A 25,660-nucleotide genomic window follows, 5' to 3' on the forward strand; every position below is an offset into this window, starting at 1 on the left:
AGCAGAATGAGTGTCGCCAACCTGTGAGTAACCTCCTCGCTGTGTGCTTCTCCTGCTGCCGAGAGATGTGGCACAGGTGGCAGAGAAGGAGTGCCAGGGGCCGGGAGGGATGGCATGGGTGCAGACACACCCAGCTCTTGGAATCATTTGATTCTAATCAATTGGTGTATTGATCATTACAGAATGTCTCTCTGGTGCTTCCCGCTCCCTCCCCTCTCCCTTCCCCTTTCCCCAACCATGATTCCCCTCTCCCTGCCCACTTCCCACTCCCAGTCCACAATAGAGACCCAGATCAGAATCAGGTTTATCATCACTCACATATGTCAAGAAATTTGGGTTTTTTTGTGGCAGCAGTACAGTGCAAAACATAAAATTACTACATTTCTGTGCAAAAGTCTTAGGCAGTCTATCTGTCTATCTATAGTATATCTATCTATATCTATATATATATATATGTGTGTGACCAAGACTTTTGCACAGTACTGTACATGCCTGGGCTTCACGTACCAAATCTCCACGACCTCCTAATTAAAACTAGCTGCTGGCGTGCATCTCATTCGGGCTTTTCATGTCTTGGACGCACATCAGTTTAAAAATGAATTTTCCCCTTTGACTGTTGCTTAATGTTCTATGACCAAGTCGTTAACTGAACCCCGTGGAGATGAGAATTCTCTGTGGTATTTTCCAAGCTCTATGTAATTTAGTGCTCTTGAGAGCATTGTTTTTCTAGCGACAGAAGAGATACGGCAGAAGATGAAACGTGGAGAAACTCAGCAGGCCAGGCAGCGTCTGCAGAAGGAAAATAGACAGTTGACGTGTTGGGTTTCATCAGGACCAGAAAGGAAGGTGGAAATAGCCAGTATAAAAAAGGTTGGGAGGGGAAGGGGTGGAGCAAGTGGTGATAGGTGGATCGAGGCGAGGGGTGTGAGTGGGAATGTTGTAAGAAGCTGTGTGGGAATGGTGTAAGATGCTGTGAGGTGATAGGTGGATCGAGGCGAGGGGTGTGAGTGGGAATGTTGTAAGAAGCTGTGAGGTGATAGGTGGATCGAGGTGAGGGGTGTGAGTGGGAATGGAGTAAGAAGCTGTGAGGTGATAGGTGGATCGAGGCGAGGGGTGTGAGTGGGAATGTTGTAAGAAGCTGTGAGGTGATAGGTGGATCGAGGTGAGGGGTGTGAGTGGGAATGGTGTAAGAAGCTGTGAGGTGATAGGTGGATCGAGGCGAGGGGTGTGAGTGGGAATGGTGTAAGAAGCTGTGAGGTGATAGGTGGATCGAGGTGAGGGGTGTGAGTGGGAATGGTGTAAGAAGCTGTGAGGTGATAGGCGGATCGAGGCGAGGGGTGTGAGTGGGAATGGTGTAAGAAGCTGTGAGGTGATAGGCGGATCGAGGCGAGAGGTGAGTGGGAATGGTGTAAGAAGCTGTGAGGTGATAGGTGGATCGAGGTGAGGGGTGTGAGTGGGAATGGTGTAAGAAGCTGTGAGGTGATAGGTGGATTGAGGTGAGGGGTGTGAGTGGGAATGGTGTAAGAAGCTGTGAGGTGATAGGTGGATCGAGGCGAGGGGTGTGAGTGGGAATGGTGTAAGAAGCTGTGAGGTGATAGGTGGATCGAGGTGAGGGGTGTGAGTGGGAATGGTGTGAGGTGATAGGTGGATCGAGGTGAGGGGTGTGAGTGGGAATGTTGTAAGAAGCTGTGAGGTGATAGGTGGATCGAGGCGAGGGGTGTGAGTGGGAATGTTGTAAGAAGCTGTGAGGTGATAGGTGGATCGAGGTGAGGGGTGTGAGTGGGAATGTTGTAAGAAGCTGTGAGGTGATAGGCGGATCGAGGCGAGGGGTGTGAGTGGGAATGGTGTAAGAAGCTGTGAGGTGATAGGTGGATCGAGGCGAGGGGTGTGAGTGGGGATGGTGCAAGATGCTGTGAGGTGATAGGTGGATCGAGGTGAGGGGTGTGAGTGGGAATGGTGTGAGGTGATAGGTGGATCGAGGTGAGGGGTGTGAGTGGGAATGTTGTAAGAAGCTGTGAGGTGATAGGTGGATCGAGGTGAGGGGTGTGAGTGGGAATGGAGTAAGAAGCTGTGAGGTGATAGGTGGATCGAGGTGAGGGGTGTGAGTGGGAATGTTGTAAGAAGCTGTGAGGTGATAGGTGGATCGAGGTGAGGGGTGTGAGTGGGAATGGAGTAAGAAGCTGTGAGGTGATAGGTGGATCGAGGTGAGGGGTGTGAGTGGGAATGGAGTAAGAAGCTGTGAGGTGATAGGTGGATCGAGGTGAGGGGTGTGAGTGGGAATGTTGTAAGAAGCTGTGAGGTGATAGGTGGATCGAGGTGAGGGGTGTGAGTGGGAATGGAGTAAGAAGCTGTGAGGTGATAGGTGGATCGAGGTGAGGGGTGTGAGTGGGAATGGTGTAAGATGCTGTGAGGTGATAGGCGGATCGAGGTGAGGGGTGTGAGTGGGAATGTTGTAAGAAGCTGTGAGGTGATAGGTGGATCGAGGTGAGGGGTGTGAGTGGGAATGGAGTAAGAAGCTGTGAGGTGATAGGCGGATCGAGGTGAGGGGTGTGAGTGGGAATGGTGTAAGAAGCTGTGTGGGAATGGTGTAAGATGCTGTGAGGTGATAGGTGGATCGAGGCGAGGGGTGTGAGTGGGAATGTTGTAAGAAGCTGTGAGGTGATAGGTGGATCGAGGTGAGGGGTGTGAGTGGGAATGTTGTAAGAAGCTGTGAGGTGATAGGTGGATCGAGGTGAGGGGTGTGAGTGGGAATGGTGTAAGAAGCTGTGAGGTGATAGGTGGATCGAGGTGAGGGGTGTGAGTGGGAATGGTGTAAGAAGCTGTGAGGTGATAGGTGGATCGAGGCGAGGGGTGTGAGTGGGAATGGTGTAAGAAGCTGTGAGGTGATAGGTGGATCGAGGCGAGGGGTGTGAGTGGGAATGTTGTAAGAAGCTGTGAGGTGATAGGTGGATCGAGGTGAGGGGTGTGAGTGGGAATGGTGTAAGAAGCTGTGAGGTGATAGGTGGATCGAGGTGAGGGGTGTGAGTGGGAATGGTGTAAGATGGTAAGTGGATAGAGGTGACACAAACAACAAACAAATCATGCAAACAAGAAGAACATCAACCCCCCTACGTGCAAAAAAATCGTGCAAATGCAACCAGAACATCAAACCCCTCCCCCCGTGCAAAAGAGACAAGCAAGTTGCTCAGACGGCAACAAGAAAGAACAGGTGATAGGAGATCAGATTCCTATTCCTTTCACTCAGACTGACGGACTGATAGCAGAGTGAGGCCATTCAGCCCATTGTCTTTATGTTGAATTTATGTTTTCCTTATGAATGCAGGTCATACGATGTTATGTGCCTGTGATAATGCTACAAGTCAGTTTTACAACACATCAGTGCATGTCACAGACCCGACTGAAAAGCACCAGGCATCCAAGTTTCGGTACTCTAATTCCCCGAGTACAGTTAGCTGCCACTGTCCCTTTAAGACTCAGACTGACAATTATTGCCTGCCACATTCCTTCATGGAAAGTCTGTCCTTAAAGGCCTCAGCTGAGCACTCTGTGCTCAATCATAGGAGTCCCATTACTAGTTGTGATCCCATCTTTGGATTTTTGTTTGTGACAGCTTGTTCATTTCAAGTCCTGCTTACTACCGATTCCGCCCCTGGCATCTGGGGCAGCAATGAAGGTCCTCCATCTCTGGCGGTGTTCAGGGATTCCTTCATCGTGTCAGTTGTTTCCTTTTGCTTGTGCAAATCCCGGGTGGAGACTTGGGAATACTATCACTCTCAAATGTAGAAGGACTTGTCATGGCTGTTTCTGTAACAATTTTGTTTTATTGGTCAGGGTTGTTAGCCCTGATCTGGACCCCCGAACCTGGACCACGCATAGTCTGGCCTCTACCCTGTAACCTGTTTGGCCTGGGTGACCCTACCATAAAGCCAACACAGCTCTCCAGGTCACTGAGGCACGCGAGCCTCCAAACCCTACGACAATGTGTTGGTCCTCTTGGAGGGTTTCAAGTCTGATTCTGAGTTAATTCTAGACCTTACTCTGCATTTGAGTTCAGCACCACCCATTACTCTCTTGTTACGGTGCAGAAATGAACTGGTGTAAATGATCTTTCCAGTAATGGAGGAGTCTAGAACCAGAGAGCAAAGCGCAAGGAAATCAAAGGTTGCAGAGAACTGAGTTGAGAGGGAAAATAAATCAGCCACGATCGAATGGCAGTACAAACTCGATAGGCCGAATGGCCTAATTCTGCTCTCATGCTTTATGGACTTCAACTTTGTCTCTCTGCTGGCTCTTGGAAAGTTCCCAGCTGCTCCCCGGCCCTGCATGCGCTCCAAGTGATTCCCTTTTCTCCTAACCTGTGGGTTGTGCACCCAGGCCCGGAATCATTCTGATGTCTCCCTCTTTCTGTGCGTGGCAGGACGCCTGCGATGATTGGCTGCTCGTTCGTGGTGGACCGGGAATACTTCGGTGAGATAGGTCTCCTTGACCCTGGGATGGAGATATACGGTGGCGAGAACATTGAGCTGGGTATGAGGGTGAGTAAGCAACGGTCGATTCAACTATCGAGTTCTATGTATTTACTTGCCTCCTGCTGCTCCACTGGGGTGTAGAGAAGCCCCTCCATCTCTGGCGGTAAACAGGGCTTCCTTCGTCATGTCGGCAGCCCTGTTTTCACCACCGTCAGTCATGCGAATTCAGATGGAGACTCAGGAATACCGTCACACTCAGACGCAGAAGGATTCTTCAGTGCTGTTTCTGTGACAATTCTGTTTTACCCGTCAGGGTTGTCAGCCCTGAGCTGAACCCCCGAGCCTGGAGGACCAAGTGGATCACTCTCAGTCTGGTCTCCACACGTTGACCTGTTTGGCGTGGGTGACCCTACCAACAGCCAAAGCGCAAAGCCCTGACTCCAGCCAACACAGCTCTCTGGGTCACTGAGGCACACAAGCCTCCAAACCCCTCGACAAGGTTGTGGTCCTCTTGGAGGATGTTTTATGTCCAGTATGTTCAAAATTGTTGAGTAGAAGTTGATCCTTTGACTGATGTAGTGAAGATGAGCTACCCTAGGATGCCCAACATCTGGTCATGAAAAGGCTGCAGTTCAAATATTCAAAGTTCAAAGGTAAATTCAATATCAAGCTACATATATGTCATCATTCACTAACTTGAGATTCATTTCTTTCTCAAAATAATGCAATAGAATTGACAAAAAAACATAAATAATAAGGGTGGTGGTGTGGAGATACGTCTCTACCAAAGGAGGTGTAAGGTGCTCCTTCCCTCCACCATCCTGCAGGTCACCCTCGGGCGAGGAGTAGCACCTGCTTAGCCCCCGGTCAGGGTCACGTGAAGCCATGGGAGCAGGTGGTGGACGGTCGTTTGAGCAGCCGGTGCAGATCACAAGTCCTGGTTATGTGACAACTGACGCCAGGCAGAGTATTGATAATGGCCGGGGTCATCCATCTTGTAAAGACACTGCCCAGAAGAAGACAGAGGCAAATCACTTTTGTGGGAAGATTTCCCAAGAACAACCATGGTCATGGACCATGATCGCCCATGCCATGCGACACGGCACATAATGATGACAATGATAAATAACAAAGACTGATGAACAAACGAAGTGCAAAAGAAAAATAGTGCAAATAATAATAAAGTAAATAAATAACATTGAGGACGTGAGCTATAGGGTCCTTGAAAGTGAGTCCATAGGGTGTGGAATCAGTTTAGAGTTGTGGTGAGTGAAGTTACCCAACTGGTTCAAGAGCCTGTTGGTGGTTGGGTAATAATTGTTTCTGAATCTGGCAGTGGTTCCGCCACCTCCTTTTTGAAGGTGTTAGTGAGAGAGAGCATGGCCTGGATGGTGGAATCTGCTTTCTTGTAGATGTATTCAATAGAGGGGAAGGCTTTGTCCGTGATGGACAGAGCTGTCTCCACCATGTTCCATAGATTTTCCATTCGTGGGTGTTGTGTATTTAATATTTCAATAATATTTGACTAATCTTGTATATATAATGGTTGATCAAGCTTTCCTGGTTATTTAAATAATCCATTACATGTTAAATGTAAAAGTACGTTAATTGTATACGTCACCATGCTACCACATGATAAAGAAAAGAGAAAATGACACACAAGTTTTCAGAGTCCTGTGTTTCCTCTGAATTAATTTAATATTTTGAAGTCACAAAAGGAAGCAGTGGGCATTGGTGTTCCACAATGCATCCAATCAGGAAACTCTACACTGCAGGACACCGTCCAAGGATCAAGAGAATGTTTATAGGACGAGGATGATGACAAACTTTTTAGAACATAGAATATTTTTTAAAAAGCCGTGAGGGAATAGGCCCTGCAGTTCACCAGCTCTGTGTTATCATGATACCAAACTGAATGAACTCTCAACCACTTGCACATGGTCTAAATGGTCTCTGTTTAAGCTTGGCAACATGTGCCAGGCACCGACCACTCTCTGTGTTAAAGAAGAAACTTGCTTCGCATATCTGCTTTATATTTCCCTCTCTCACTTTGAAGCACAGCTTTCCTCGATTTGACATTTCCTCCCCGGGGGAAAGATACAAGTTGTCTAACCTATCCAAGCCTGTCAGAATTCTGTATATTTCTCTCAATTCTCCCATCAGCTTCCATTTCTCCAGAGAAAAGATCTAAGCTTGTCCCAGCTCTACTTGCACCTAACACTCTAATCCAGGCAACATCCTAGTAACACACACAAAATGCTGGTGGAACACAGCAGGCCAGGCAGCATCTATAGGGAGAAGCACTGTCGACATTTTGGGCCGAGACCCTTTGTCAGGACTCAGTAACATCCTAGTAAACCACTTCTCAAGCCTCCATGTTCTTGCTATAGTGCAGCAACCAGAACTACATGAAATTCTCCCAAAGTTCAAAGTCCAAAATAAATGTATTATCTCAGTACACACAGTACTGTGAAAATATATATGTATAGATTATATCTTTTTGGTGGCAGCAGTACAGTGCAATACATAAAATTATTTTAGATCTGTGTAAAGGTCTTAGACACATATATATCACTGGGGTGCCTAAGACCTTGACAGTACTGTAGTAATTTTATGTATTGCACTGTACCGCTGCCACACACCCTTCCCGCAGCACTCCACCTTGGCATTCCCAATATCCTCTTCTCCAGCTAGATTAACACAGTTGCTCTCTGCTCCATGTTGATAAGTACAGTAATGAGCAGAAGTCTTAGGCACCCTAGCTATACAGTACAGAATATATCAGCTTAGACTTTTACACTGTATTGTACATACTGTGACTAATAGGGGACACACTAAACAACTGCATATACACACTGTGACCACTAGGGGACACACTGAACAACTGCATATACACACTGTGACCACTAGGGGACACACTGAACAACTGCATATACAGACTGTGACCACTAGGGGATACTCTGAACAACTGCATTTACACACTGTCACCACTAGGGGACACACTGAACAACTGCATATACACACTGTCACCACTAGGGGACACACTGAACAACTGCAAATACATACTGTCACCAGTAGGAAGCATGCTAAGCAGTTACATGTATTTAAGTAGTATGTAAAATACAAGCAAGCAATTAATTGTTAAACTGCAAAAAATAACAATATAAACAGTCTAATTCAACAACTGATCAGAAGTGATAGGTTGACAATGTATGAGGGTTACCAGAAACAGAATTCTCGTACTTGTATCATATTCCTTAAAACACAGCAGCTGTTCTACACATTCTGAAACAATCTAATTTTTTTTAAATGACCAAGATTTAATTTGCTTTGTGCTAATTAAATATTCATGTTTGTGTTACTGATTGACAGAAAAGCATAAAGACTTAATTGTTGTTCTAATGGTAATCAGTTAATTAGGGCTGTCCTATCTCACCCAGTTGGAATTAAATTGCTTTTTTATTAAATTTTGTCATTTGCAAATTGAAATTGCATTAACGGAACCAACAGCTCAATATGATTGGCTATTTCTGTTTCTGTTTAGATATCAGATTTGCATTTTTAATTGAACCTCTTGCGTTCTGTTCAAGACCTTTACGGTTGCTCAGAGGGCTTTGACACTTCTGATGAGTGGCTGCAGCACGAGGGAACAGTGTGGGAGTGACCCACCCACCCTGTGCTTGTGACCCGGGGATTTAACCACGATCGGCACGAGGGAACAGTGTGGGAGTGACCCACCCACCCTGTACTCGTGACCCGGGGGGTTTAACCACGATCGGCACGAGGGAACAGTGTGGGAGAGACCCACCCACCCTGTGCTGGTGACCCGGGGGCTTTACCCACGATCGGCACGAGGGAACAGTGTGGGAGAGACCCACCCACCCTGTGCTCGTGACCCGGGGGGTTTAACCACGATCGGCACGAGGGAACAGTGTGGGAGAGACCCACCCACCCTGTGCTCGTGACCCGGGGGGTTTACCCACGGTCGGCACGAGGGAACAGTGTGGGAGTGACCCACCCACCCTGTGCTGGTGACCCGGGGGCTTTACCCACGGTCGGCACGAGGGAACAGTGTGGGAGTGACCCACCCACCCTGTGCTGGTGACCCGGGGGCTTTACCCACGGTCGGCACGAGGGAACAGTGTGGGAGTGACCCACCCACCCTGTGCTGGTGACCCGGGGGTTTTACCCACGATCGGCACGAGGGAACAGTGTGGGAGTGACCCACCCACCCTGTGCTCGTGACCCGGGGATTTAACCACGATCGGCACGAGGGAACAGTGTGGTAGTGACCCACCCACCCTGTGCTGGTGACCCGGGGGTTTTACCCACGGTCGGCACGAGGGAACAGTGTGGGAGTGACCTACCCACCCTGTGCTCGTGACCCGGGGGTTTACCCACGATCGGCACGAGGGAACAGTGTGGGAGTGACCCACCCACCCTGTGCTCGTGACCCGGGGGGTTTACACACGATCGGCACGAGGGAACAGTGTGGGAGTGACCCACCCACCCTGTGCTCGATACCCGGGGGGTTTACCCACGGTCGGCACGAGGGAACAGTGTGGGAGTGACCCACCCACCCTGTACTCGTGACCCGGGGGGTTTAACCACGATCGGCACGAGGGAACAGTGTGGGAGAGACCCACCCACCCTGTGCTCGTGACCCGGGGGGGTTTACACACGATCGGCACGAGGGAACAGTGTGGGAGTGACCCACCCACCCTGTGCTCGTGACCCGGGGGGTTTACCCACGGTCGGCACGAGGGAACAGTGTGGGAGTGACCCACCCACCCTGTACTCGTGACCCGGGGGGTTTAACCACGATCGGCACGAGGGAACAGTGTGGGAGAGACCCACCCACCCTGTGCTCGTGACCCGGGGGGTTTACACACGATCGGCACGAGGGAACAGTGTGGGAGTGACCCACCCACCCTGTGCTCGTGACCCGGGGATTTAACCACGATCGGCACGAGGGAACAGTGTGGTAGTGACCCACCCACCCTGTGCTCGTGACCCGGGGGTTTACCCACGGTCGGCACGAGGGAACAGTGTGGGAGTGACCCACCCACCCTGTACTCGTGACCCGGGGGGTTTAACCAGGATCGGCACGAGGGAACAGTGTGGGAGTGACCCACCCACCCTGTGCTGGTGACCCGGGGGTTTTACCCACGATCGGCACGAGGGAACAGTGTGGGAGTGACCCACCCACCCTGTGCTGGTGACCCGGGGGCTTTACCCACGGTCGGCACGAGGGAACAGTGTGGGAGTGACCCACCCACCCTGTGCTCGTGACCCGGGGGTTTACCCACGGTCGGCACGAGGGAACAGTGTGGGAGTGACCCACCCACCCTGTGCTGGTGACCCGGGGGGTTTACCCATGATCAGGACCTGGGAGGGTAGAATTAGTCAGATTCAGATTTTCTTATTCAAGATTCTTCGATGTCATTTCCAGTACCGATCGTAAAGGAGAACAAGATCATTGTGAGTCCCGATCTGATGCAGGAGGAAAAAAGTAGTTGGATAAAGAACACAATAATAATAAGAACGCAATAGTTCAAAAGCATCATAATATTTAGATTTAATATCAGAGAATGTATCCAATATAGAACCTGAAATTCTTACTCTCTGCAGACATCTGTGAAACGGAATAAAACCCCCAAGGAGTGAATGACGGATAAAACAAACCAACCCCAAAGCCCCCTGCCCCCCCCCACACACAAGCAGCATTAACCCTCCCTTACTTACTCTGGTGTAAAGCATCAGCATTCCCACCACCCACTGTGCCAGCAACCGCAAAGCCCCCAAAGAGAGACTGTCGACAGTCCGTCAAAGACATTCCACAGGCTCTCCCTCTCTCCCGCTAACAGCCGGGAGGCAGATATCGCTCCTTTCTCAGAGAGAGGGGAGAGACACCGTCACTATCAATGTTACAGTCAGTCTGAAGTGTTGCTTTTCATTTTGAGTTCCCCAGCTCAAGAATTGGCCACAAACTCTCCCTCACTATCGAGAGAGACACCGATCACCGAGTGCAGGGCCCTCCGACAGCCATCTCACTGTCTCGGATGTTCCAGCTCCCACTACACTTCAGTTTGTGACACCGCAAAGTATTCGTGTCCACAGGGCTGCACGAGGCCCCAAAGGCACCCGACGTCAGGCCGAACCTGGACGTACAGAAATCAGCTGCTGTGCAGAACCACTGTTCGGAGTTCCCAGCCACCCTGGAAACAAACATAGAGGCATTAGAATAGGAAGGATTTAACTGTTTCGCTGATGAGCTGGGAGGAGTCTTCCCCTTTGACCAGCTGCTGTGCAGAACCACTGTTCCCGATAGAACCCCAGCCACCCTGTTTCGCTGATGAGCTGGGAGGAGTCATCCCCTTTGACCAGCTGCTGTGCAAGTAGGGAGTGATCTTTTGTTTTTACAACAGATTCATGATTTGTGAGAATAAAGTCAGGCCTATGAGGCATTATGTAGTTAAACCATTTTTCCCAGTATGAATCAAATTGTTCCAAATTGGATAAAATTCTCTTACATTTGATTGGATTTAATAGCCCATTGACATTAAAAGAAATAAATTTTACCTTGTCCTTAGCCATCTGTATTTATCTGTCAATGTATCATTGAAATTAGAATAAATTGATCTACTCCCTGAACAAATAAGAACCAAGAAATGCAAATAGTAACAAAAATGGCAACGAACGCGTGATTCCAAGGCTGAGGTCACTAGTAGATGACCCTATGTTGAGCTAGAGGAAATGTCTGGCTGTGGGGGATAACCCCTCTTACTTGTGAGTTGAGGGCCCCCAATGCAGTATTTATAAAAGTCAGTGAACAAATCCATTACACAGAAAAGATTTCCCTGTGTACTCTTCCTATGTATATATATACACACACACATTACATACACACACACATATATATATATATATATATATATATATATATATATATTCTCATTTTGGTGGGGAAAAAGGAGTAAGTGAGAGAATAAAGAATAACAACTAAGTAATATAAAATCCACATTATAATAAGTATTTCTCAAGATAGGTATATCACTGTGTACTTTTGCTTCCATTTAGCTTGTCAACATTTTTAAAGTTAGCCAAACATTATGGCTCTTCTGGAGGGGGTGAGGACTGTCTTTGGGAAACTCCCGGTCTCTTCCTGATATATTTCTCTCGCCCTCCTCCCGTCCCCTGCCTTCTCGATTCTCTCACTATTTCCCAAGCAGAGCGGGATAACTGCTCTGCCAGGCTTTCCCTCGGTTTGATCACGCTGATGGGCAACCCTCTGGCCTTCATGTCTGTAGTCACCACTTCCACTGTCTGATATAGTTGCATCCCATCTTCATAAAACACTCGAAGTTTAGCAGGGTACGCAGTTTGGAATCTAATCTTTTTTTGCTTTAATACTCGCTTTACTTCAGAGTATTCTTTGCGTTTCTGCAGGACCGCGGGGGGGGGCTAATCTTGGTCGAAATATATTAATTTATTGTCGAAAAACATTCTCTTCTTACCCCAGGCCCTTCGTAGAATCTCCGCCTTGGTGCTATACCGCAGGAATTTAAATATTATTGAGCGTGGCTTTCTATCCTGGGTAGGTTTCGGGACGACCGCACGGTGGGCTCTTTCGACTTCCAGCTTCATAACCGAGGGAATATCCAGTGCATCCCGCAGTAGCTTTTCGACAAACTCCATCATAGACGAGCCCTCTGCTCCTTCGGGAACGTTGTAGATTCTGATATTTTTCCACCGTGATCTTCCCTCCAGGTCAAGCAGTTTACCTTCTTGGTGATGTAATATTTTTATTGTCTTATTCAGTATCTGTTCCACGTTTTGAATGTGATCTTCCACCTTCTCGATTCGAGTCTGTGCCACCGCTATTTTTTGATCGACGCTGGTGAGCTCTGCCTTAATATCCCGGAGCTGCTGCTTTATTTCTTTCTGGACCTCCATTATTTCTTTCAGGATTTCGAAGATATTCGCCGCTTCGCCTGAACGAGGCCCAGTAGCCGCCTCACTCGCACGCGGTCGGGGCGGAGAGCCGCTCGCTGCACTCCTCTCGGACGCAGGCTCCGTTCCCCATTCTTGCCCCTCTTTTCAGTCCAAATATTTTTCGAAAAATATTATATTTGATGGAATAACGGGGCTTGATACGCGTTTCTCCGGAGGAGCTAGTGACTTAAGCTGCCATTCTCGATGGTGACATCACCAGAACCCATCAGATGACTGACTTCTAACTCGCGATTCCAACTGGCTGCGTCACCATCTGATATGGGGTGGGGGAGATGGAGAACCACTTCACAGGGTCGAAATAAAAGTTGTGAACACACTAGCCTTCCCAGCATCCCGGATATCTTCAAGGAGCGATTCCTCAAAAAGGTCGCATCGATCATTAAGGATCCCATTACCCAGGTCATGCCTTGTTCTCATTGTTACCATCAGGGAGGAGGTACAGGAGCCTGAAGACACACACTCAACGATTCAGGAACAGCTTCTTCCTCTCTGCCATCAGGGAGGAGGTACAGGAGCCTGAAGACACACACTCAGTGATTCAGGAACAGCTTCTTCCCCTCTGCCATCAGGGAGGAGGTACAGGAGCCTGAAGACACACACTCAACGATTCAAGAACAGCTTCTTCCCCTCTGCCATCAGGGAGGTGGTACAGGAGCCTGAAGCCACACACTCAATGATTCAGGAACAGCTTCTTCCCCTCTGCCATCAGGGAGGAGGTACAGGAGCCTGAAGACACACACTCAGCGATTCAGGAACAGCTTCTTCCCCTCTGCCATCAGGGAGGAGGTACAGGAGCCTGAAGACACACACTCAATGATTCAGGAACAGCTTCTTCCCCTCTGCCATCAGGGAGGAGGTACAGGAGCCTGAAGACACACACTCAGTGATTCAATAACAGCTTCTTCCCCTCTGCCATCAGGGAGGAGGTACAGGAGCCTGAAGACACACACTCAATGATTCAGGAACAGCTTCTTCCCCTCTGCCATCAGTGAGGAGGTACAGGAGCCTGAAGACACACACTCAGTGATTCAGGAACAGCTTCTTCCCCTCTGCCATCAGGGAGGAGGTACAGGAGCCTGAAGACACACACTCTATGATTCAGGAACAGCTTCTTCCCCTTTACCATCTGATTTCTGAATGGACATTGAACCCATGAACACCACCTCAGTAACCTTTTTTTATTTCTGTTTATGCACTACTTATTTCATTTAACTTTTTAAATATATACACTTACTATAATTTATAGTTTATTATTATTATGTATTGTATTGAACTATTGCCACAAAACAACAAATTTCACGACATATGCCAGTGATATTAAACCTGATTCTGATTGTGACTGACAGGAAATGATGAAGTAGTGGTGGTTGGGGGATATGGAGGGGTGGGTTGGTGGATGGAGGTGTTGATCAGTCTTACCGCTGGGGGATAGTAACTGTTTATGAGTCTGGTGGTCCTGGTTTGGATGCTTCGCAGCCTCCTCTCTGAGGGGCTTGGAACAAACTGCCCATGAGCAGGGTGGGTGGGTATCACAAGCACATCGAAATATACACGCTGCTCGTGTTAAGAGTTGACAGAACTCAAGGACAGGCAGGGAGCCGTCCGCAAAGGTCTGTGGCACCAACATTGGATGCTGACAATGCTCAGCACTGAGGGCACACTATGAACTATTTCGTATTAAACGGCTTAGAAACAGCAGAACCAGGTTCGGACAAGTAAAGGAAGTAAGAATGGGACAAAATGCAGGAGGGACTCAGCAGGTCAGACAGTGAATTAATAAACTGTCAACGTTTCAGGCTTTACCAGGACTGGAAAGGGAGGGGAAGATGCCAGAAAGTGAACTTCCCCTGGGTACCCTCCTTCTTCCCTTTGTCCCATGATCCGCCATCCTATCGTATCAGATTCCTTCCTCTCCGGCCCATTACCTTCCTAACTTCCACCTCCCAGCTTCTCACTTCAACCCCCACTTCCCCCACCCACCTTTAACCTTCTACCTCATCCTCCTTCCCTTCCCTCCCCTCCCCACAACCTACTTATTTTTTTCGTAGGTCCCCCACCATTTTATGTGTGTGTTACACAAACACCAATTTTCAATGACTTGCAAGGTGAAGGAGCAGCACCCCATATTTAATCTGGGTACCCTCCAACCTAACAGCATGAGAAACAGATTCTTTAACTTCCTGTAGATCCCCCCCCACCCCACCACCTTTCTCTCTTTTTTCATTCCTCGCTCTGGTTTCCCTTTTCTCTTCTCCTCCCCCCACATCACCTCCCCCTCATGCCCCTCCTTCTTCCCTGCCCATCACCTCCCCCTGGTGCCCCTCCTCCTTCCCTGCCCATCACCTCCCCCTGGTGCCCCTCCTCCTTCCCTGCCCATCACCTCCCCCTGGTGCCCCTCCTCCACCACTGCCCATCACCTCCCCCTGGTGCCCCTCCTCCTTCCCTGCCCATCACCTCCCCCTGGTGCCCCTCCTCCTTCCCTGCCCATCACCTCCCCCTGGTGCCCCTACTTCTTCCCCTGCCCAGCACCTCCCCCGGTTCCCCTCCACCCCCACCCATCACCTCCCCCTCGTGTCCCTCCTTCTTCCCTGCCCATCACCTCCCCCTGGTGCCCCTCCTCCACCACTGCCCATCACCTCCCCCTGGTGCCCCTCCTCCACCACTGCCCGTCACCTCCCCCTGGTGCCCCTCCTCCCCTGCCCATCAGCTCCTCCTGGTGCCCCTCCTCCACCCCTGCCTATCACCTCCCCCTGGTGCCCCTCCTCCACCCCTGCCCATCACCTCCCCCTGGTGCCCCTCCTCCACCACTGCCCGTCACCTCCCCCTGGTGCCCCTCCTCCTTCCCTGCCCATCAGCTCCTCCTGGTGCCCCTCCTCCACCCCTGCCTATCACCTCCCCCTGGTGCCCCTCCTCCACCCCTGCCCATCACCTCCCCCTGGTGTCCCTCCTCCTTCCCTGCCCATCACCTACCCCTGGTGCCCCTCCTCCACCACTGCCCATCACCTCCCCCTGGTGCCCCTCCTCCTTCCCTGCCCATCACCTCCCCCTGGTACCCCTCCACCACCCCTGCCCATCACCACCCCTGGTGTCCCTCCTCCTTCCCCTGCCCATCACCTCTCCCTGGTTCCCCTCCACCCCTGTCAATCACCTCCCCCGGTTCCCCTCCTCATTCCCTTTTTCCCATGGTCCACTCTCATCTCCTCTCAGATTCCTTCTTCTTCAGCTCTTTACCTTTTCCACCAATCACCTCCCAGCTTCTTACTTCACACCCTTCCCCACCCACCTGGCTTCACCTATCAGCTTCAAGTTTGCCCTTGCCTCCTCTCCCCAGGTTCTAATTCAGACAGCACCGCCCCCCCCCCCCAATCCTGAAGAGGGGCCTCGGCCCGAAACATCGACTGTTTATTCATTTTGATAGATGCTGCTCAACCTATTGCGTTCTTCTAGCATTTTGTGTCTGTTCGTTTGGTGCCTGGTCATCTTCCTTCCCTTTCCTGAGGTCATCAAATGAGCTTGAGAGATGATTTTACTGAGTGGCCTGCGTTCTGAACCATTCCAGGTGAACTTTCGACCATGCGTGGTTTGTGACTTAGCTCTTCAGAATCACAATGCAGATCAGGGTTAATATCACCGACATATCTCATGAAATTTGTTGATCTGTGGCAGCAGTACAATGCAATGCATAATAATTTTTTTTTAAACTCTCCGTTACAATAAGAAATATATTTTTAAAATATGAAATGAAATAAGTTGTGAAGAAAGAGAGCAAAGGGAGTGAAGTAGTGTCCGTGGGTTCAATGTCCATTCAGAAATCGGATGGCAGAGGGGAAGAAGCTGTTCCTGAATCACTGAGTGTGTGTCTTCAGGCTCCTGTACCTCCTCCCTGATGGCAGAGGGGAAGAAGCTGTTCCTGAATCACTGAGTGTGTGTCTTCAGGCTCCTGTACCTCCTCCCTGATGACAGAGGGGAAGAAGCTGTTCCTGAATCATTGAGTGTGTGTCTTCAGGCTCCTATACCTCCTCCCTGATGGCAGAGGGGAAGAAGCTGTTCCTGAATCATTGAGTGTGTGTCTTCAGGCTCCTGTACCTCCTCCCTGATGGCAGAAGGGAAGAAGCTGTTCCTGAATCGTTGAGTGTGTGGCTTCAGGCTCCTGTACCTCCTCCCTGATGGCAGAGGGGAAGAAGCTGTTCCTGAATCACTGAGTGTGTGTCTTCAGGCTCCTGTACCTCCTCCCTGATGGCAGAGGGGAAGAAGCTGTTCCTGAATCATTGAGTGTGTGTCTTCAGACTCCTGTACCTCCTCCCTGATGGCAGAGGGGAAGAAGCTGTTCCTGAATCGCTGAGTGTGTGTCTTCAGGCTCCTGTACCTCCTCCCTGATGGCAGAGGGGAAGAAGCTGTTCCTGAATCACTGAGTGTGTGTCTTCAGGCTCCTGTACCTCCTCCCTGATGGCAGAGGGGAAGAAGCTGTTCCTGAATCACTGAGTGTGTGTCTTCAGGCTCCTGTACCTCCTCCCTGATGGCAGAGGGGAAGAAGCTGTTCCTGAATCATTGAGTGTGTGTCTTCAGGCTCCTGTACCTCCTCCCTGATGGCAGAGGGGAAGAAGCTGTTCCTGAATCACTGAGTGTGTGTCTTCAGGCTCCTGTACCTCCTCCCTGATGGCAGAGGGGAAGAAGCTGTTCCTGAATCACTGAGTGTGTGTCTTCAGGCTCCTGTACCTCCTCCCTGATGGCAGAGAGGAAGAAGCTGTTCCTGAATCGCTGAGTGTGTGTCTTCAGGCTCCTGTACCTCCTCCCTGATGGCGGTGGGGAAGAAGCTGTTCCTGAATTGCTGAGTGTGTGTCTTCAGGCTCCTGTACCTCCTCCCTGATGGCAGAGGGGAAGAAGCTGTTCCTGAATCACTGAGTGTGTGTCTTCAGGCTCCTGTACCTCCTCCCTGATGGCAGAGGGGAAGAAGCTGTTCCTGAATCATTGAGTGTGTGTCTTCAGGCTCCTGTACCTCCTCCCTGATGGCAGAGGGGAAGAAGCTGTTCCTGAATCACTGAGTGTGTGTCTTCAGGCTCCTGTACCTCCTCCCTGATGGCAGAGGGGAAGAAGCTGTTCCTGAATCACTGAGTGTGTGTCTTCAGGCTCCTGTACCTCCTCCCTGATGGCAGAGAGGAAGAAGCTGTTCCTGAATCGCTGAGTGTGTGTCTTCAGGCTCCTGTACCTCCTCCCTGATGGCGGTGGGGAAGAAGCTGTTCCTGAATCGCTGAGTGTGTGTCTTCAGGCTCCTGTACCTCCTCCCTGATGGCAGAGGGGAAGAAGCTGTTCCTGAATCACTGAGTGTGTGTCTTCAGGCTCCTGTACCTCCTCCCTGATGGTAGCAATGAGAAGAGGGCATGTCCTGGGTGATGGGGTCCTTAATGATGGATGTTAGCTTTTTGAAGTATCACGTTTTGAAGGTTTTCCTGATGCTGGGAAGGCTCGTGCCTGCGATGGAGCCGACTGAATTTACAATTTTCTGCATCTTTTTCCAATTCTGTTTCTCACTCCTGCACTCCAGCCTGTGGCACACCCAGTTAGAATATTCTCCAGGGTACATCTATGGAAATTTGTGAGAATCGTTGGTGTCATAGCATCTCCTCAAACTCCTAGAGAAACCTAGCCACTGTCGTTGTAACTGCCTCGATATGCTGGGCCCAGGTTAGATCCACAGAGATGTTGACCCTCCCGAACCCCTTGCCCTTGCAACAGCACCTGGTGTTCAACTACTTGAGGTTTTCAATTCCGACTAATTCGTGGATTATCGGGCCACACGGTTCTCAGAGTCCTTTTGAACGTTCCTGTACGTCCAACGAGACTGACTACTTTGATAGGCGGCAATCCCAGCAAAATCCCTGTGTTCTGGATGTGGGAACTGTTGTATAAGAAGCCGTAGAAATCCACGGAGGATTTTGTAAAGTGGATTCTGTCAGAATGCATTAGCGTTGAAGAGGGAAGCCTGATGATTTTGTGACTTCAGCAGCACTGAGCTGTCAGTTCGAGCCCCCCCCCCCCCCCCGACTGCCGGCACAGCGAGCGTCCTGTCCTGCAGGTAGAGCCGGTGAAGAGAGCAAAGCCCTCGGCTTAGGCAGACTAACTCGATGCTGCCCCTGCACTCTACCCTCCCCTTGTCAGACATCAGAATTCGACAGCTCGGAGACTGCAGGCAATGGATTCGAAGGGGATCAGTTAGACACGGGTTGGTAGGTTTTCAGAAACAGATGCGATTCTGCAGATGCCGGAAATCCAGAGCAACGCACACAAAGTGCTCAGCAGGCCAGGCAGCTCCTATGGAGGGATCAGAACAGCTGGCCGATCCATCTGACTATTTAGATCAAGGGTCTAGCCGCAAAATGTTCAGCCTGGGCAGTATGAGGTGGGGAACGAGCTGTTGCCCACCCAGCAAGCCTGGAATTGGGAGAGGCAGTGGAGAGTTAATGCGCAACTGTTGATTTGTCCATAGTCTGTTATCTACCCTGGTTTTCAGTAGTGTCACTTTGAATTTCATGCGTCTGATGAACCCAGTGGAACGGCAGAGGCCATTGCGGTTTGGCAGCAGCAGCGTCGCAGGAGTTGCCAGTCAGCGTTGAACTCAACGTGGGCTGCCTCAGGGACTCCAGCTCTGATCTTCCCCTCATTGTTTACTTCCAAAGCCTTTCCCCTAGCTGCAAGGTAGTGGAAGTTTGTGATTAGAGTTTTCCTTCAACAATGGCTGACGAGCCCCATCTGCCCAGAGCAACTGGGTTTAAGGCACCAGTAACCTGCCTTTGCCCCTTCTCCTGTCAGTAGGAACAGATCCACCAGGTTTAGTAGCTGAGCCACACACGGAGACCAGGAGCTGGACTTGGTTGTCAGAGGCTATTTGAGACACACGCTATTGGCAGCATTTAATAGATAGTGGGAGATTGTCCCCATTACCAACCCTGGCTATAACAACCAGAAGGAACCCTTTAATATATACTGTGTATGAATTTGAATACAGCATTCTGCCTCCTTAGCAAATGTCTTGTGTGGGTGCCTCATGGCTTGGTATGGTAACTGCTCTGTATGTGATGGTGGAGAGTTGTGGATACAGTGCGGCACATTGCTGAAAACCATCTCCATTGACTCTGTCTCGCTAAACCATCTCCATTGACTCTGTCTCGCTAAAGCAGCCAGCATCATCAATGCCCCAGCCACCCTGGACATCCTCCCAGCGGGCAGAAGATACAAAAGCCTGAAAGCACGTCCCACCAGCTTCTGTACCGCTGTGATCTAACTCTGGAACGACCTCTTGTGTGATAAGATGGACTCTTGACCTCACAATCTACCTCGATCTGATCTTGTACCTGCACTGCACTTTCTCTGTAGCTGCTACACTTTATTCTGCATTCTGTTATTGTTTTACCTTGTTCTACCTCAGTGCACGGTGTAATGATCTGATCCGTATGGGCAAGGCAGTGTGCAAGGCAGGCTTTTCACCATATCACATTGTCACATGTGACAATAACAAGCCAATACCCGTGCCAGAGTTTGAAATTCTCTTTGGTTTCCAAGCCTCACATTCCTCTGTGGAGCCCAAGTCATCGGGTATGTTTAAGGCAGAGGTTGATTGTTCATTAGCCAGGGCATAAAGGGGCAGGGAGAGAAGGCAGGAGAGCAGGGCTGAGAGGGGAATGGATCAGCCATGGTGAAATGACAGAGCAAACTTGATGGGCCAAATGGCATAATTCTGTTCCTTCATCATCATTGAAATCTCTTCTAGGCTTTAGAAAGGTGTGGTACAAAAGAGAGGCAGGGTCTGAAGAATGCAGTATCCATATCTAAGGATCCACACAGTCTGGGACATGCCATCAGGGAGGAGGTACAGGAGCCTGAAGACACACACTCAGCGATTCAGGAACAGCTTCTTCCCCTCTGCCATCAGGGAGGAGGTACAGGAGCCTGAAGACACACACTCAGCGATTCAGGAACAGCTTCTTCCCCTCTGCCATCAGGGAGGAGGTACAGAAGCCTGAAGACACACACTCAGTGATTCAGGAACAGCTTCTTCCCCTCTGCCATCAGGGAGGAGGTACAGGAGCCTGAAGACACACACTCAGTGATTCAGGAACAGCTTCTTCCCCTCTGCCATCAGGGAGGAGGTACAGGAGCCCGAAGACACACACTCAGTGATTCAGGAACAGCTTCTTCCCCTCTGTCATCCGAATTCTGAATGGACATTGAACCCATGAACACCACCTCACTACACTACTTTTTTTCTATATTTTGCACTACAAATTTTATTTAACATATACTTACTGTAATTTACAGTTATTATATTTCTTCATTTTCTCTGCTCATACTGAAGCTGGTAAAACCTGAGGCACGGCATAGCCCATTTCTCAATCACTAGGGACTTTTGGACTATTCTAGTGGTGTTTAGTATTGTGGCTTTCTGTAGATTTACATAAATATTGCAGTGTAGCCATTGTTTAATACTATTGTGTAGTGACTTTGGGATGATACCAGTTGTAGGTATTACTACTGGGACAATGTTCCTTGTTCATGTTCCATATTCTTTCAATTTCCTCTTTTAATTCATCATATTTCTGGAGTCTCCGCTTACTGATTTCTGTGTGTTATGTGTGTCTGGATGGCGACATCTATCAAGCAAGTTGTTTGTCCTTGTTAATCCTGTATTATTATATCTGGACAGTTATTATAGATTGTCCAATCTGTAATAACAAATCAGCTGCAATATTTGTGGCTCTAAAAGTGGATCAAGCTTGTATTTATAGAAGGGTATGGTGACTTCTAAGACTTTATTTTTGAAGCAAGATTTTGGTGAATGATGCTTGTCACTTGATCGTGCCTGCGTAAGTAATCAGGTTGAGTTAAACTGCTACAGGATCCTGTAACCTGTTGGATTGTTTTTGGTTCCTCTGAGCATTTTCTACATTATTCATCTTGAACTTGTCTTTTATTATGTATTTTTGATCATTTTTATGTTAACCACTTGGTCCTGTATTGCCACAAGGAACCCTTCTGTTTCTGGGAAGAGGTCTCCAGCTCCGAGCCAGGCGATCGATGTGTCCTTGTTGACACCTGGTCTGCTCAGATCGCGGGGATGTCTTCCACGGAGGGTCACGTTCTTCCCCGGGTAACCTTTTCTTCAATAGTGAGGATTTCTTCACTTGTCTGGGCTGTGCTCACATGGAAGTTTAGTCATGTGTACTTCTTATCAGAATTGTGTGTGCTCACATGGAGTGCTGAATTCTGCTGTCACTGATGAAAGTGTGTCCTGAGAAGTTTTATCAGACTGATGTGTCGATATTTAACGTCTGTTATTCCTCTTCCTCCTCTGTCCTCGATAGTGTTATTATCACCACGTACGCCGGTGGTTTTAAACCCGACTCTGACTCTGACAGCCAGAGGCTCTTTCCCAGGGCAGAAATGGCTAAGAGGAGAGGGCACAATTTTAAGGTGAAAAGTGAAGGGGGATGTCAGCAGGAGTTGTGGGTGCATGGAATGCCTTGTCAGGAGTGGTAGTAGAGGCAGATACATCAGGGACATTTAAAAAACTCTTAACTAGGCAGATGGAAGATAGTAAAATGGAGGGATGGGTTAGATGAATCATAAAGTAAGTTAAAGAGCTGGCAAAACATTGTGGGCCGAAGGGCCTGTCCTCTTCCGTTTCTCAGGCAAGGACTGGGTGGTGGTGCTGCTCTTGTCCCCAGGGTTGGTAAGTCTGTAATGTGTAGCCACTGTTTACCGGAGATGGTGGTGGTGGAGGGAGGCAGTGGTCAGGGAGAAGGACGAGGCCACCGTGTCATGGAAAGTGTGAGGAAACTCCCACGCAACTACAGGGAGAGCACACAAACTCCTTACAGACAGTGACAGGAGTTGAACCCCCGATCGCCGGCACTGTACAGCGTTGCACCACCTCGCTCCCCAGCTCAACAGAGAGAGGATTGGATTTGGGGTATCATCGAATTCAGATTCAAGGTGAAATTTATTACCATCTGACTGTACGTATATACAACCAAACGAAACAACATTCCTCCAGACCATGGTGCACCCACAAAACATATATCACACACACAGCACCTAAAACAAAATATTACCACAAATACATTAAAAATATAATTCAAAATGCACGTGGGGTGCAGCACAAGTAAACATTATTCAGCTCGCTGACGTAATGACGAGACCTCAGTGGTGGCAAGAGTATTCATTTATGTCACAGCCTGAGGGAAGAAGCTGTTACCCAGTCTGGCAGTCTAGTCCTGATGCTCCCGTACCTCCTTCCTGACGACAGTGGGTCGAGAGATTGTGGGATGGGTGGTGAGAATTCTCAGCAACGCTTCAGACCCTTTGTGTACAACACTCCCGGTAAATGTCAACAATAGTGGGGAGGGAGACCCCAGTGATCCCCTCAGTGGTTTTTACCGTCCTCTGTAGGGTCCGGCAGTCTGATGTCTCGCAGCTTCCGTATCATACAATGATGCAGCCAGACAGGACCCTCTCGATGGTGCTCCTGTGGAAGTTGTTCGAATGGGAGTGAGGAGTCCCTGCCAAGGGAAATGGGATGACTCGCAGAGAATATACAGGGCTGAATATCTTATTCCTTCCATTTCAAGTGTTCTTATGGCCAGAAGGTCAGCACCAACCTGGATCAGGGACGAGGATTAATGTGTGAGTTGTGGCAGGGGGTAGACGGTGTGGCTTCCTTTTATGGAGAATGCGTTCATCAACAAAGGTTGTCATGGTAATCGGGATAAGCTCCCAATACCTATTAAATGTTCTCAATGGCGTGCATCTCAAATACTTCTGACTACCAAGTCCAGCTCCTGGCCTTCCCTGGCAGAACTGTTTCTACCAACAGGAAGAGGGGCAAAGGCGGGTTACTGGTGCCATGAAACCAGTCGCTTTGTGCAGACGGGGCTCATCAGATGTGGCCGGCAGCTCATCTACGGAGAAGAAGGTCTCTGATCTCCGCTGCCTTGCAGCCTGGGGTTGGAAGGCTTCGGGAGTAAACCCTGTGGGAAAATCCAAAGCAGGAGTCCCCAGAGCGGCCCTGCACTGACTGGCAACTCTGCTGTGCCAAGCTGCATCAGTCTCTGCTGTTCCGTTGCATTTATCCGCTGCATGGACCACATCTTGCTCTCCACGTTGTACTGCCCTGGGCGAGGGTATCACGCAGACAGCTGTGGTTGACCCTGACCGAGGACAGCCTCCTCCTCATCACCATCACAGATATTTCCCAAGGACAGGCACTGATCGGAGCACGGCTGGGTTCCGACAGATGTGAAATCCCCAAGCGGCTGGCTGAGATTATTGGTTTCTGTCAGATTCCATTCAGGCGCTGGATTCATTAACACGTTTGGAGTGTGATTTTCAAAGGTCAACCTGATAGCAGACAGAATGCAATATGCTTCCGTGGCCCAGGCACACCGTTCCCGCAACTGCTTTCTTCAAAAGTGTTGCTTCCGCAGAATTATTTTTGTTTACAATAGACCGCTTGCAGCTGAACACAAATATAACTTCAGACTAATTGTATCAGCTAGGAATTTGAAGAAACAAGAAATTAGCATTTATTGAATATAATGTGTTTAATCGCCTAACGGTGCTAAAAATGTCTTGATGATTTTCGTTTGTACTCAGTGTCTGAAGCTTCTTGCTTAAGTGTCCAACAATAATCAGCCAGTGTTGATGGATTCCAGTTGCCCTGATACCGTTTCTCCATGACCACAATATCCTGATGAAACCTTTCACCGTGCTCGTCACTGACAGTGCCAAGATTTGCAAGGAAGAAGTTGAAACGAGAATGCAGAAAATGAATCTTTAGTGACATGTTGCACTTCATTATTTTGTATGCTTGAAGCATGTTGTCAACCAGCTGCACATAACTTGGTGCTCTGTAATTGGCAAGAAAATTTTCAACAAAATCCTTAAATGCCTTCCATGTGATTTTCTCCGGTCCCACTGGAAGTTCTTTGAATTTCTTGCCTTTGATGATCTGTTCGATTTGTCAACCAACTAAAGTGCCTTCCTTAATCTTGGCATCAGTTACTCTGACGTGAATTTTGAATTGAAATAACAAATATTGGCAATTTTTTAAAAATGGAGCATGATAGGGAAATCTCACGGCGCTTCTCAGAATCAGCAGTCCGGAATCCATAAGATTCACCAAAGCCCACAGGAGGCAAAAGCTTTCTTGTCTTTGTTCCAGAGCCTTATGGGTTAGGGTTAGTAAGTTGTGGGTGTGCTTTGTTGACACCGGAAGTGTAGCAACAATTGTGGGCTGCCACCAGCATGTGCTCAGACTGTGTTGGTCAATGATGTAAACAATGAATTCCAATGTGCACGGGACAAGCAAAGCTAATCTTGAATCTCTCTCACATGGAACGACGGGGAAAATAACACAGAAGCACTTAAGGAGAGGGATTGTTTTTATTGGGGCTAGGATGGATAGGTGGGCTGAATGACCTTCTTCCCGTTGTAATAAAGAGAATGTTGGAGGAAGGAATGGAAGGGATTGGAGCAAACTATCGCCAACCTGTCTCTGTCCCCCAGCTCCCTGGCTCAATGTGTCCATCAGTCCATGATAGAATAATAACTATAATAGAATCAATGACTAGCCTGGGTATTCCACTAGAGTGCAAAGGACAACAAACTGTGCAAATATAAAAATCAATAAATAGTAATAATAAATAAGTATGCAATCAAGAGCATGCATTGAGGAGTCCATCGGCTGTGGGAACTTTTCAGTGATGGGGTGAGTGAGGGTGAGTGAAGTTACCCCATTTGATTCAAGAGCCTGATGCTGAGGGACAATATCTGTTCCCGAACCTGGTGGTGTGAGTCCTGAGGCTCCTGTACCTCCTTTCCGATGGCAGCAGAGAGAGGAGAGCATGTCCAGGGTGGTGGGGGTGCTGCTTTCTGTCGACAGCGCTCTGTGTGGATGTGCTCAGTGGTGGGGAGGGCTTTACCCGTGATAGACTGGGCCCTATCTGGTACTTTTGTAGGATTTTCCATTCAAAGGCATTGGTGTTTCCATACCAGGCCGTGATGCAGCCAGTCAATCCACTCTCCACCGCACATCTATAGACGTTTGTCAGAGTTTTAGACGTCTTTGCAAACTCCTCAGGAGGCGCTATTGTACTTCCTTCATAATTGCAGTTTATTACGGA

At 49.1% G+C, this 25,660-nt stretch overlaps 1 protein-coding gene across 1 annotated transcript in view; it reads left to right on the plus strand.

Moving 5' to 3' along the window:
* Positions 1-25,660, plus strand: part of galnt9 (polypeptide N-acetylgalactosaminyltransferase 9) — a 251,445-nt gene that overhangs the window by 141,929 nt on the left and 83,856 nt on the right. Inside the window, 1 exon segment of the mRNA XM_059994615.1 lies at positions 4,418-4,535. Within this exon segment, the coding sequence (XP_059850598.1) occupies positions 4,418-4,535 (118 nt within the window).

Source organism: Hypanus sabinus, chromosome 18 (genome assembly GCF_030144855.1).
Source record: "Hypanus sabinus isolate sHypSab1 chromosome 18, sHypSab1.hap1, whole genome shotgun sequence".
NCBI classification, from domain to species: domain Eukaryota; kingdom Metazoa; phylum Chordata; class Chondrichthyes; order Myliobatiformes; family Dasyatidae; genus Hypanus; species Hypanus sabinus.